The 14,402-nt window shown below is 33.7% G+C and overlaps 1 protein-coding gene across 5 annotated transcripts in view; it reads right to left on the reverse strand.

Moving 5' to 3' along the window:
- Window positions 1-1,650: 1,650 nt before the first annotated feature.
- The window catches only part of DTWD2 (DTW domain containing 2), a 150,305-nt gene continuing 137,553 nt past the window's right edge, over window positions 1,651-14,402 (reverse strand). For 2 of the 5 annotated variants that reach the window (XM_032476556.1, XM_032476558.1), the window contains 2 exons: window positions 10,991-11,094; window positions 7,891-8,019 (listed from right to left, as the gene is read on the reverse strand). In XM_032476556.1, coding sequence (XP_032332447.1) covers window positions 11,003-11,094 — 92 coding nt within the window. In that variant the 3' untranslated portion in view covers window positions 7,891-8,019; window positions 10,991-11,002. Of the gene's footprint in view, window positions 2,395-7,890; window positions 8,020-10,990; window positions 11,095-14,402 lie in introns of those variants that run through there. The other 3 variants (XM_032476555.1, XM_032476557.1, XR_004318658.1) reach the window with 3 other exon arrangements.

Below are 14,402 nucleotides of genomic sequence, written 5' to 3' on the forward strand. Positions count from 1 at the left end.
ATAGAGACCCTGAATAGACAATGCAATCTTGAGAAAGAAGAACAAAGCTAGAGGTATCCTGCCCCGTGGTTTCAAACTATATTACAAAACTATAGTAATTAAAAACAGTGTGGCAGTGGCACAAAAACAGACACATAGATCAACAAAACAAAATAGAGAGTCTAGAAATAAAACAACATTTATATGGTCAATTAATCTATCAAAGGAAGCAGAAATATTCAATGGTGAAAAGACAGTCTCTTCTATAAATGATGTTGGGAAAACTAAGCACCACATAAAGCCACACGCAAAAGAAGGAAACTGGAACACTGTCTTACACCATACACAAAAATCAACTCAAAATGGATTAAAGACTTAAAATGCAATACCTGAAACCATAAAACTTCCTAGAAGAAAACATAGGCGATAAGCTCCATGACACAGTTCTTGGTGATGATTTTGTGAATGTGACACCAAAACCAAAGGCAGGCAATGAAAGTAACAATAAACAAGTGGGACTACGTCAAACTGAAGAGCTTCTGCACAGCAAAAGAAACCATTAATAAAATGAAAAAGCATATTATTTAATGGGAGAAAATATCTGCAAATCATGTATCTAATAAGTGATTTATATCCAAAATATATAAAGTATTATTGCAATTAAACATCAAAAAATAAATAAATAAATAAACAGTCCAATTTAAAAATGGGCAGAGAATCTAACATTTTTCCAGAGAAAACATAGATGGCCAACACGTACATGAGAAGATGCTCAACAGCACCAATCATCAGAGTAGTGCAGCCAAAACTACAATGAGTTACCACCTCACACCTGTCAGAATGGCTGTCAAAAAGACAACAAATAAGTTCTAGTGAGGATGTAGGAAAACAGAACACTTGTGCACTTTTGGTGGGGACATAAATTGGGCAGCCACTATGGAAAACAGTAAGGAGGCTCCTCAAAAATTAAAATAGAACTACAATATGATCCTGTGATTCCACTTCTGGGTATTTATCCAAAGAAAACAGTAACTCGAAAAGATACCTGCACCTCCATGTTCTCTGCAGCATTATTTACAACAACCAAGATATGGAAACAATCAAGTGTCCATCAATGGATGAATGGATAAAGAAAATGTGATACACATACATAAACACACACATAAAGGAATATTATTCAGCCATGAAAATAATGAAATTTTGCCATTTGCAACAATATGGATGGATCTTGAGGGTATTATGCTAAGTGAAATAAGTCAGACAGAGAAAGACAAATATCATATGATGTCATGTATATGTGGAATCTGGGAAAGGGAAAAAAAACCAAACTTACAGGCAAGCTTTTAGATAAGAACAGACGGATGTTTGCCAGAGGCAAGGGTGGAAGTGAGGGTGGAAGTGAAATGGGTGAAGAGGGTCAAAAGGTTCTAGTTTTAAAATAAGTAAGTCATGGAGATGTAATGTATAGCATGGTGACTATAGTTAGCAATACTATACTGCATATTTTAAAGTTGTTAAGGGAATAAATCTCAAAAGTTCTCATCTCACACACACACACAAATTGTTGTGACTATGTATTGTGACAGATGTTAACTAGACTTACTATAGTGATCATTTTCCAATGTATATAAATATCAAATCATTATGTTGCACACTTGAAAATAATGTCAATTATACTTTAATTTTAAAAATTAGGGCAATTAATAACACACTTAAATCACTTTAGTTGAGTTCAAGTTTAGTCCCTAAAGAATACTTATGAAATAAACATATTCAATCTAAATTACTTGATTATTACTTTCTTTTGTTACTTATTTCAAACTATAAAGTTCACGTAAAGATTGCAACCTGATGTGGATATCCTCTAGTATAGGTCTAATTATTTATAAACATTAATGGAAACATTACTGTCCCCATCAGGCACACCAACTTCCTTCCATTTCATTTTATAAACAAGAACTTCTAACTCAGCTCAACAACTAGTAACATTTCAAGTTACTGATTTGAAAAAATGTATTAGAGGCACATTTTAAAAACAAATACAGTATGAAATCTCGCTATTTATCAAGTCAGGGAATTTTGTTTGTTTGCTTTTATGGCTATTTGGATTACTTCTTTCTTCTGGGTAAGTTTATTATGTAACTCCCATCCTTTAGACAAAAACCCACAGACTTAAACTGTATAAAAAGTTTACTTGATATTTTCAGCTGAAACTTCGTAACTAGCACCATGAGAACAATTGTACTAGATTTTAACACTATTCATTAACAGTTCCATTTTCCTGAGTTTGCGCTTGTTCTTTGGCATGGGCTTAGGATATAATCCATTTTTCAGAAGGTGTTCCTTGCTGAGGCGAATTTGGGCACCATGCTGAAGCTGGAAAGAGCATAAAGCTTGAAGAGGGCGAAGCAAAGTCTGTTAAAATAAAAAAAAGATACTAAAAAAATTGTGACATATCATGATATTCTATCTAAATTTTTCCTTCAGAAATAGGAATTATAATGTTTTATTATCATTAGCTTTCAACTATGAAAAGCAATAAATTCTCTAATAAATACATGATAACTTCTAAATGAATAATTTCTTTAAATTCATACCGTACACATCACTAAAGAATTCCAGTAAGAAGACACAAATAATAGTTTTCCATATAGGTGACAGTCTAAATTTAGTTTTATATACTAATATATTCAAATACTACAAAAACTGTTGCCATTATAATAACCAATCTGTAACAAGCAGAATAAAAGAGACGTTTAGGTATAAATTAGTTCGTTTTAGTCGTAGACTAATACAAGCTTCCTGCTACTTGGTAACAATTAGATGATGGCAGCAATGAGTCAGTTTACTAATTCTCTCACACTAGTCCATGGCCTACATACAACTTAGATATCTAGCTTTTGGTGCATTTGAAATAATTCTAACTAATACATACCTGCCTAAATTCAAATATTATAGGGCCAAACATGTAACATGAACATGTGAACCCATAAGATAACAGAAAATGGTAGAGGCGGTAAGATAACCGGAGCATATGTCCTTCTCAAAGTTAATCAAATTCAAAAATCGGGGGGAAAACCCAGTAAGCCAGTGTTTTAAACATATTTGAGTCAGATTCTTTCCTTGGGCCTGAGGCCACTGATCTTAATCTTTTAAATAACAGCAGCAAAAACTTGATTATGCAGATTTCAAAAAAATAATAAAAGGAAAAAGATTTAACTACAAAAATTTGACAATGTCAAGGTGAAAATGTATTCTCTCACATACACCAAAGAAGTGGTACCAAATGGCTTAGCAGGTTAAATGAATAATGAACTCTTACAAAAATTGTGGCCATCACTAATAACTACTTCTCCATATCCATTCTTTTCTTCCTTATTAAAAAAACCAAAATTTTATTCAAGGTGGCAATGTCTCCAGCTAATAATATTACACTGATTAACGACAGACACAGTTTATCCAACAAGATGTAAGCGGAAGTCCTTGGGTCGGGCTTCCACAGACATTCTTTAAAGCAAACAGACCTAGCAGGTACAGGCTTTTGCCTTTTCTTCTTTGCCTGGAATGTGATTGTTAGACGTAAGACAACCATTATGTGACTACAGGGCAATAAACATGTAGATTAAAGCCAAATGCATACAATGATGGACAGAAAGACAGAAGAAATCTGGGTCCCTGATGTCCTGTTCAGCTGCATCCCTAGCCTCAGAATGCTCACTTCAGCATTTCTTATTTGCAGAAAAAAGAAACCCCTATATGGTTCAATCACTGCAGTAAGGGCTCTGCAACCCATTCTAACTCCTAACTGATACACACCAATAAGAAAGAGACAAACATCTTGGAAAGGCTCTGACAGTGTTGTAGAAAGTCCCTTAGTGTGTTCTCATACTTTCTTTCAGTACCTTCAATTCTTCAAGCAAGAGAAGAAATATAAAAATGACTATATGTTACTTTGAAGGGTTAACATAGGGAAGTGATTGGATTCTGAAACATCATAGCTAGGAAACTTACCTAGGACCATATACAGATTGAAACAATTAAAGGTTCTATGGCTATTTTATGACATTAATTAGATTCTTCATAGATAGAAGAATATAAGTCTTCCTATGGTTATAGACCTCCAACTTTCACCTCCTGAAGATAAGATTCTGTCAATTTTTGGAAGCAAGAGGATGAATTTTGGAGACAGACCTGGATTAGATCCCCACTCCATCTCTATGGTAGTCACTAGGGTTGTTTACAGATACACCAGTCCTCTTTCATGGTACATGATCAGACTGACATTTTCTAGCCCTCTCTGAAGTTAGGCATGGCCATATAACTTGACTTGGTTAATGAAATGTGAGCTTGAATAATGTGTGTCACCTCTGGTGTATGATTCATCACGTCCCCTTATTCTTTCCTTGATAAAAAATAGAATGATGTGCCTAGATGGTATGTTCACAAGCCTGGATCCCTAAGTGAATATAATTAGCAGAGCTTCCCCCTGGTAACTCCACAGGACAGACATTGTGAAAGAGGAATAAACCTCTGTTGGCTTATGCCACTCTGATTTTGGAGTTTTAAGTGACTAATGCAATCACTTACTAGCTATGTGTTTCCAGATAAGTTATACAACCTCGATCTGCCTCATTTTCTTCATCTGTAAAATGAGGAATATAATGTCTACTATATAAAGTTATTATTATGGTGCACTAAGATACATTTAAAGCATTCAGCACATCAGTTGATTGATAATAAATGATAATGTTTCTCTATACATTAATAAATCATATCTGAGGCAATGTGAAGCTATATCAAAGGTGTACTGGTTCAGAAGAACAAAGAATATGGTCTACTTGCAAAATCAGTTAGTTTCTAAAAGTTTATTTGGGGGAAAATCAGTGTTCTGTAAATCCTTTTGTCTGCAAGTGCAAAGTGATAGTTTCAAAAGACAGTTACTACCAACTAGTAGTGATGAGTAGAGCTAAGGCATTTAGATTATGGCATAGAGCTTTGCCACATCTAATTATAAAAGTTCATAAGGCAAACCTTCATAAGTGGAAAAGGTTCTATAATAATAAAAAAAAAAGATTCCAAGCTCAAGGCTTCTAAGGTATGAAAAACTCTGGTAAATATTATAATAGCAGAATGAAAATCACCAACTTTCATTTCAATTTTCTGTCATTCTATAGGCAAGAATCAGAGAGGCAAGGAAGGGCAGAGGGATGAAACCTTCCTGAGTGCCTTGTGTCAGGCAACTAAACACATTATCCCATTCGAGTCTCACAATAATATTACGAGGTGACTACTTTTTTGGTTTTACAGATAAGAAAACAAACACAAAGAGATTACATGAATTGCCCACTGGCAAAAACTGATGATGATAAGTGATGAAATTTTAATTCAAACCTGCTTCAAAGCTTGTATCAAGCTATTTCCAAGTGTTTGAAAAACTATTCAAAAATAAAAGATAAGAAAGAATCAACAGACTAAGAAGGCTATTCTATGACAAGTTCCTTATTTTGAGGAGCCCTACCTCTACAGGATGAAGCCAGCTGAAATATTACTACTATCTACCACCATCATTCCCTACCAACATAAGGCTTCATTAGGATGCTCCCAATGAAAGGTTCTCGGGGAAAAAAGGCATGTCAAAGCTCCCCTCCCCAGGAAAGAGAGAAAACACCTACTTCAGAGCAGATGCTAATTGTGTTTCTCAGAGGAATATACTAATTTTTTTATTGTAGCTAGATTTAAATAGGCGGGACTTGGGGTTCCCCCACTAAGAAAGCTAACTGTTTGCCAGGTGTAATCATCAGCAACTTGGGATATTTCATTAAATGCTTTTCTAATGCCCATGCTCCTGCCGATCATCTTATCAGCACCCCCCGAATCACACATTTGATTGTAAAACATCCTTTTTCTACTGCTGGCCATTATACTATGACTACTCCTGGTGACCAATGCAAACCAGAATGAGAACTCTAGGACCTCACTATTGCTTTGGGATTTTATGTTCAACTTGATCTACAGAAAATAATAACAAAAGCTGAAGAAATGGTAGGTCCTGACACCCTTCTGTACCTTAAACTTTGCCTGTTGTTAGATATTATACTAAACACATAAGCTAAGTTTCCTGCTGTGACAGTACATTAATACCAGAATAATATATCTTATAAAACTGGAAAGAGGGGAGCAGTAGCAGCATTCGTAATAGTGGTAAAAACCCTATCCCAAACCCTAGCCCTAATATACTACAACTACTACTATTAAAGCACCACCATTAGCAACACTAACGCTTCTGTTTAGGACTGCAGTAAAGATCCAACTCCAACTGTGGGAATAAGAAATATAAGTACATAGGAGGTTCTTTTCATAACCCAAAAGGAGGAGAGAAAATTTAACTCTATAGCCAAATAAAATTATATTTTTCCCTTAAGATTTGAACTTTCAATGAGTCCTATGTCTGATGTTAGCTGATCCTAGATTTTCCAACAGAAAGGAAAATACAGAGACTATACAGAAAGCAAGCTTAAGCAATAGCACTGGGTTTCATCTTTCCTTTAAGATGCCTAAAAATAGTGTTTTCTGCTCAACAACACACAAAGATGATGGTGAATAAACAAAACAGAAAGACAAGTATTGGGGTGTGTTAAGTGCTGTGTTGATGGTACGGTCCATGGGAGTAGGTAAGAACACTCCCTGGTCATCTGCAGGAGGGATTTAGAATCCCTCAAGAATTTTTTTTCGCTCAAGGGAGAGAGAATAGAGAAAGAGAAATTGCCTAGACCCAAAACAAAGTCTATTCACACAGATACTCAAAATAAACAACGAAAAAAAGCCTACTCATGAAAGCCTTCTTCTTTCAAAAGCAGAAAGTCTCCAACTCTGACACATTCCATGGTTCAGGGGAGGAGAGAGGAAGAAGGCAATTCAGTGCTGCTTCTGGCATTCTTTAACTCTCCTTGCTCTGGAGGTCTTTTGTTCATTTTCTTGGTAACTAACCCAGTTACTTGAACTGAGCTTTTATCTGGCACACTTTTATAGTAGAAACCACGGTGTAAAATGAGAGAGAGAGAAAGAAGGCAGGAAAGAGTACCTCCTCTGTGTGTGTGTGTATGTATGTGTTTTAGAGGAGGAAGCTATAAGACTCCATCTAATTATGCTCATTATCCTCTGACTTTTCTTCTTGAATTGCATTCATCAAAATTTTTCAGTGATTAAAAAAGGCTAACAATTTAAGTTTTATTTTGCTATTTTTTCTCCTGCCGTAAGTGTAAAGTTTCTTATATGTTCCAAAAGATTGAGATGTTAGTAAGTTCACCGAAACACTATTATTTACTAATGATTATGAATTATATATGAAATCATCAGGCTTTCATGGAAATTAAATAAAATGATGATTGCAGGTTACAACCTTTTCATATTCGGCAGGTTTTTTTCTCAAAAGAATTATATCTTTTTATACTTTAAGCAAGGTTAATAAGATAAACAGGAAGTTGGTATACCTCCTCAAATAAAAGCACCAATGGGGGGAAAAAAGTTGCTTTAAAATGTTCTTTTAATTAAAAAGAAAAAATTCGAGTACAAGAGAACACAAATACTGAAACAGAAATACAGAATATTGAAAGAAAGAACTAGCCAAAAACACTGTATTTAATGTGCTACTTAAAAACAATTTAGCATATTACAAATGTTGTTTGCGCAGCTTAGAATGAATATTTAAATAATGCAATCTGGAATGCTAAACTAATAGAAAAACACCAGAGGGGAAAGGAAGGTTATAAAAGTACAACAAGTTTCTATCACAGATATAGTCTACTTGTCACTTGAGCTACAAATTTAACAAGTCTTGTATTTTTAAGTTTTCTAGATAAAATCTAACTAAACTCCTACTTTCAAAAACTACATAGCTTTCCAAAGACATACCTCTTGTATGTAATTATTTTTCTCCAAGATAGAAAGAGCAATAGCTGCACACTCCAGAGTAGAAAGGCACGTATTAGTTGGTTGTGTCCGAATTACATACTGACTAGAAATGCTAGTTTTTAACTGCACCTGAAAGCAAAAACAGAATAATAGAATATAATTTTGAAGTTTAAAACTATAAGGTCTGTTTTAAATAGTAATTACTATAACTTCCTTCCCAAATTGCCAGTTTATAAATATTAAATGTATCAATATCTACTACACATAATATCTTTTCGTTACTATTTTGTTAAATAGAAGCAAGAAGATAGTCACACATGTATCTAAGAAAATACATTCAACATATGTATGAATTCCTACCAAAAAGAAATAAAAAGACTAGTAACCCCCTCCCATTGGGCAAAGAGTGAATAGACGCTTCATAAAAGAGGATATACAAATAGCAAATAGGTGCATGTAACAGGACCCAACATGAGTTAATGCAAATTAAAATCACACTGTGAAAACACCTCACTCATTAGAACAATTAAAATAAAAAAGACTAACACCACCAAATGGGGAGGATATGGAGCAAACGAAAGTCTCATAAATTGGAGTGGGAGTGAAGTGATTAATTCACTTTGGAGAATTGACTATAGGGTTTTTTTATTTTATGGTTTTGTTACGGAAACGACAGGCCAGTCAAGAAACAAGCACCACTTGGAGGGTTGGAGTACTCAGATGTATTACGCAGGCGGGCTCAGAGGGGCTTCTGCTCTGAAGCTCTGAGCACCTCCAAGACATGCGCATGAGGTTTTACAGGGTAAAGTACAAGCTTGGGGTATTAGGCCAATAGGCATGGAACAGCTTAAGCAGCATTATCATCACAAAAGTGGAGGTGGGGAGGCAGCAAACCAACATTCCAAACCCAGATATGTACATTTGAAAACCCAGCTGGCTAGCAAAAAAACATGAACAGCAAACCAACACTAATTAACCTATATAGATTTACAAGTTAGTCTAGCAGAACTCATATCAGTATTCCAATACTTAGACTTGTGAGTTATCTTGTTAGTCCAGCCCAGCCTCTCCTTCACATTCCTAGACCTGTGAGTTATCTTGTTAGACCAGTCCAGCTTTTCCTTTACAGTTTATTCCTCTATTATTTCTTATTATAAACTGAAAAGTGTGTGTCCGTGTGGGTGTGAGAGTATACTAACACAGAGATACACATACAAACACACACACACGTGTGTGTTTGTGTGTGTATATATATATAGATATATATATCCTCTTTTAGATTAAAAAGTAGCATATTACAGATACTTTTCTTCACTGAGATATTTTAGCTGAGACAGTGTGAGACATGAGAAAGGCAACAGAAAATTGAATGTCAGCATTTTTGCCCTTTGCTTCCTACTTTAATTAAATGAAACTCAAGTAATCTTACATTCATAAAGCCATATTCCTAACCCATACTCTGATCAGAAATCACATTTAAGGATGTGTTATGAGAAATATGGTTCTTTTACTCTGATTGCTTTTTGTTCAAAGAATTCTCCTCTGCAACTTATTTCCTTTCTTTCCTCAAAGAGATGAGGGGATGAAGGGGAGGAAGAGAGGAAGGAAAGCAAAGTGGGCATCATAAAAGATTCACTATAGAATGTATGTGATTTTGGAATACATTTTTAAAGTATATTTGACTAATAATGTTGTAGATATGATCATATTAAAATTACTCTGCATTTCTACCAATGGAAAAAGTAAAAAAATAGATGCAGGGAAGGAAAGCAGTGGAAGAAGATGGTTGAGAAACATGTACAATCATAAAAGAAAGCCTATGATTAAATAACTGTAAGAATAATTCATAATGTTGATTAACTATAATTACTAACAGCTTTGATGTATCATCAGGTCAACTAGCATAACAAAGTACAGTCAACTACTGCTTTCAATATTCAATTCCAAGTTATCACTGGAGGAATTTATATCAGGCATCTGATTAAAACAAAATCTTGAGGAAACATGCAAAATTCACAATGGATTTAGTTTACTGGAATTAATTTGATTTTTAAAAGAAATTTGTTATTTCAGGGGAGGGGAGTTTTATTTCTTACTATGGTTCACATGGCTGTATGAAAACAGAATTTGAAATTTATTGTCTGTTAAAAGACTAAAATATCCTTCACAAATTGTCTCTCTGAAAATTATCCACTAACTGGATATATTAAAAGAGAACATATAACTAAGATCTACCATATTATTAGCATAGTATTAGTATTAGAAAGTCACAAGATTTTCTAATCACTTGATCAGCTTCCTTAAAGGTATCCAGGAAAATCAATCTATTCTGCAGGCTTTCTGAAACAACCCTAGTATGGAACAGGCTGAAATAAACTTTTTACTAACATCCTGAAGTCCTGACCAATGGAGGACACACATAAAAACCCTCTTTCTGAAGCAGTCTTTCTTCTATGATCTTTCACAAGCAAGACTGATTATCTGAGCTTATAAACTGTCCTTGAGGTACTAAATAGAGGTACTAAACCTCTTCTTCTAGCCCCAATCCCTCAATCCACTTCACTCCTTCCATTTCCTCAGTTTAGTTCAACACTATTATCTAACAGTGGTAAGAGTCCAGCTTTGACATCAGACAGTTGCCAGTTCTAACAAACACTTGGCCACTTACATACAAAGTTTCATGTACTTATTGGATACTAAGCGCTATTCTAGGAAATGTACATGTATTATCTCATCTAATTCTCACAAAGACCCTGTAAAGTAGGTACTGTTGTTATCTCTGTTTTACAAATGAGGAAGACAAAGTACAGAGGGGTGAAGTAACTTACTCAAGGTTCCAAAATCAATCATGGTAAAGCAGATAAGTCAATTTCTAAAGTCTATTTGAGAGCCTGAGCTCTTCATAACCAAGCTAATAATTAAATGGATGAACCCTTAGGCTAATGCCAACATATAAAACAAATGAACACAAAGCTGTTCTGCTGAAAAGTAAAGCTGAGGCATTCCTAAAGAATTTTAGGAGCCTTATGAACACAGTTAAAAAAAAACCAATGCTATAGGGGGAGGGGTCTTCCCTTACACAAGTAAGAAAGTTACTCACAAATATCAGTATCTACGTCTTGCTCCAGCCTTGCCAAACTATGAAGTATGCAAAGTTTTTACAGAAAGTAAAGATCTCAGGATTAACGTTGAAACTCAGAAAATCTGACAAAAGTAAGATTAAAGGGGGCATTAGTTACAGATAAAATTATAATATTAATGCTACTTCCAAAGCACATTATTGTTTAAGTTACTTTTCTCATATGTGATATTTATTTATTATTAGTTTACAATATTGTGTTAATTTCTAGTGTACAGCATAGTGATTCAGAAATAGATAGATATAGATAGATAAATAGATAGATAGATAGATAGATAGATAGACAGATAGATAGAGACAGAGATACATTCCTTTTCATATTCTTTTTCATTATAGGCTATTAGATGGTACTGAATATGGTTCCCTGTGCTATATAGTAGGACCTTGCTGTTTATCTATTTTATAAATATTAGTTAGTATCTGCAAATCACAAACTCTCTTTTTTTTCTCAGTTGACCTGAGAAACTTCATTTCATAATACAGTTTCTATGGTAAAGCACATTTCCAAAATTACCAAAAAACTTGTACAATACATTAGGTTTAAAATTTAGAACTTTCTTACACATTAAAATGAGAAATAAAGTTATACATTGCTTCTCTAACATACAAAAACTCTGATATAAAAAACATCAATAAACAATTCGGGGCCTAAAAATTAAACACTACAAATTTCTAATTTGAGTAACTTTAAATAATGATACAAAATTAAAATTCTGTGGAGAGACATATTTAGCCAAATATCTTGACTAGTAGTTTTTCCTATTAATAAAAATCTTTACTCTATCATTGTTTTTCACATAACTCCAAGTAGTCCACAGCATAGCTGAAGTCACTGAGAACTATGGGTATGGAAATATCTACAGAAGGAAAATAAAAAACACATACATTCATGAGATCACAGAATTGGAAGTAATCTTTGTAAGTCAAATAGTCTATCTCCTTATTCTAAGGCACAATTATTTTTCAAAAAAGTTAAGATTGACAGAGTTAATCTAAAGTTTAAAATAATACTGAAATATAATAACTTTTCATAATTAAATAGAAACAAGGTCTTTTCTGAGTTTCTAAGCTTCCTCTCAAATAAAAAAATATTTAATAAAGACATGAAAGCAAAAATTTCTTAAGATTATTGGCTACAATAATTTCAGAGTGATTTTAATAAATTAACAAAACATTACATCACTAAACAAGCCAGAAAGTAGGAAGTCACTAGAGATTACAAATCTTGGCATTACTTTCTGCTCCCATAGTTTCTATTTATTCCAGCAATATTTAATGGAGTCTCTGTTGAACAGTACTAAAGAAACTAACTTTTGTAATATCCCCTAAAATTTAAATTCTCCAACTTAGCACATCTACATGTATGCATTTGTTCATATTGGGCTTACATCAATTTATACCCTTTATTATACACTTAGAACAAAAAACTGATTTAGGATATTAAAAACTGACTTACTAGTCTCATCTAAGTAATAACTAATTTTATAATTTCTAGCTAGTAAAACATTTTTTCACCAAAGATAAATTTCATTGAACAAATTATCATTTCTATTCATTTCAAAAGCTGTCATGGCTTCAGAAACAGCTACTGGGAAATTAACCATAAATTAGCCTAGGCGTGAAATAAAGCACATATTATACAATTACTTCCCAAGGTCCTTTGTCATTTTAAAATTTACTCTGAGTTAAATTGTATGTCTTTTTATTTTATTAAAAATGCCTATCCCTTCTACTACCTTGAATTAAAACAGTGTGCTTGAATTAGGAGGCAGAAAAGCACAGTACCTAAAGCATGAGAAGGGAAGTTAGACATACCAAAATTTAACTCTACATAATAGAGGTATGATCTCAAACAAGATTCTTGAACTCTCAGAGCCTAAAACAAACAAACAAAAAAATAGCTTATGAAATGATTGTGCTTTAAGGAGCTAATGTATATGAAGTGCTCAGCAATGTCTGCTGTACAGTAAGCACTCAATATAGGCAAAGATACTGCTGAGGGTCGTACTGATGCTACTGATAGTAATGAGGATAGTGCTAGCGATGATTCACAATGCTTTCTTCACAATCTAATGAATAAGTGTGAAACAAGTCAGCTTTACTGCAATAAAGCCAGATGAGTAGCCTGGCAAAGAGTGTAAGGTAAGATGAAACTTAGGACAGAGCCAGAAGAATGTCAGCTTTTGCAGAATGGAAGAAGAAAAGCTATGGACTAGGCAGAGAAAAAGCAGTCTTAGAAACAGGAGAAAGAACCAGAAGAGAATTTCACTGAATTACAGAAGAACAAGTTACTTTGCCAGGTAAGTAAAATATTCCTAACAGAATCCTGTGGAGAAAAAAAAAAGGGCAGAAAAATTTTCATTAAAGACATCATCTATATAGATAAGGAAAATATCAGTACCTTACCCTTTCATCCTTTAAGTATATAATTTGATTATTAAAATGTACAATAATCCCCCAAGGTATTGAATCTTGTATCTAAATCTTTGATATTTCTTTAAAATATTCCCAAACACTATGTAATGGAAGAGATAGACCAAGAATTTGTAACAATTTTTGAAAATACTTTTAAAATAAAATTTTTTCATTTCTTGTATGACTCAGCATGACTATTTTCTCCACCTAATGTTTTCAATGTATTTTCACATCTTCCTCTACCTCTGCACTTGTGTAACTTATCTGCAATGTTTAATTGATCTTATGACAGTAAAAGTGGCAGATATAAAAAAATGAGTTGGTTAACAATAGGTTGCTTTGTTCCTTTCAAGAATACAAAGTACAGGATACCTAAACAATAAGAAATTATGAGTTGCAGAGTATCACAACATTTTTAATTGAAGTATAATTAACTTGCAATGTTATATTACTTTCAGGGGTATATCATGGTAATTCGGTATCTTTATACCTTACAAAATAATCACCAGGATAAGTCTAGTTGCCATCCATCACCATACAAAATTATTACAATATTACTGATAACATCCCCTGTGTTGTACATTACATCTCCATAACTTATTTCATAGCTGTAAGCTTGTACCTCTTAATTCCCTTCACCTATTTCACCCATCTGCTCACCCACTTCTCCTCAGGCAACCACCAGTTAGTTCTCCACATCTATGAGTCTGTCTCTATTTTGTTATGTTTGTTTTATTTTTTAGATTCCACATAGTACTGGTCTTTGACTTATTTCACTTAGCATAATACCCTCTAGGTCTATCCATATTGTCATATATTGCAAGATTTTGTTTTTTAATAGCTGAGTAATATTCCATTCTGTATACATACCACAAATTCTTTATTCATTCATCTATTCATGGACAATTAGGTTGCTTCCATATCTTGGCTATTGTAAATAAAGCTGCAATGAACATTG

The sequence above is a fragment of the Camelus ferus genome, chromosome 3, assembly GCF_009834535.1.
Source record: "Camelus ferus isolate YT-003-E chromosome 3, BCGSAC_Cfer_1.0, whole genome shotgun sequence".
Taxonomy (NCBI): Eukaryota; Metazoa; Chordata; class Mammalia; order Artiodactyla; family Camelidae; genus Camelus; species Camelus ferus.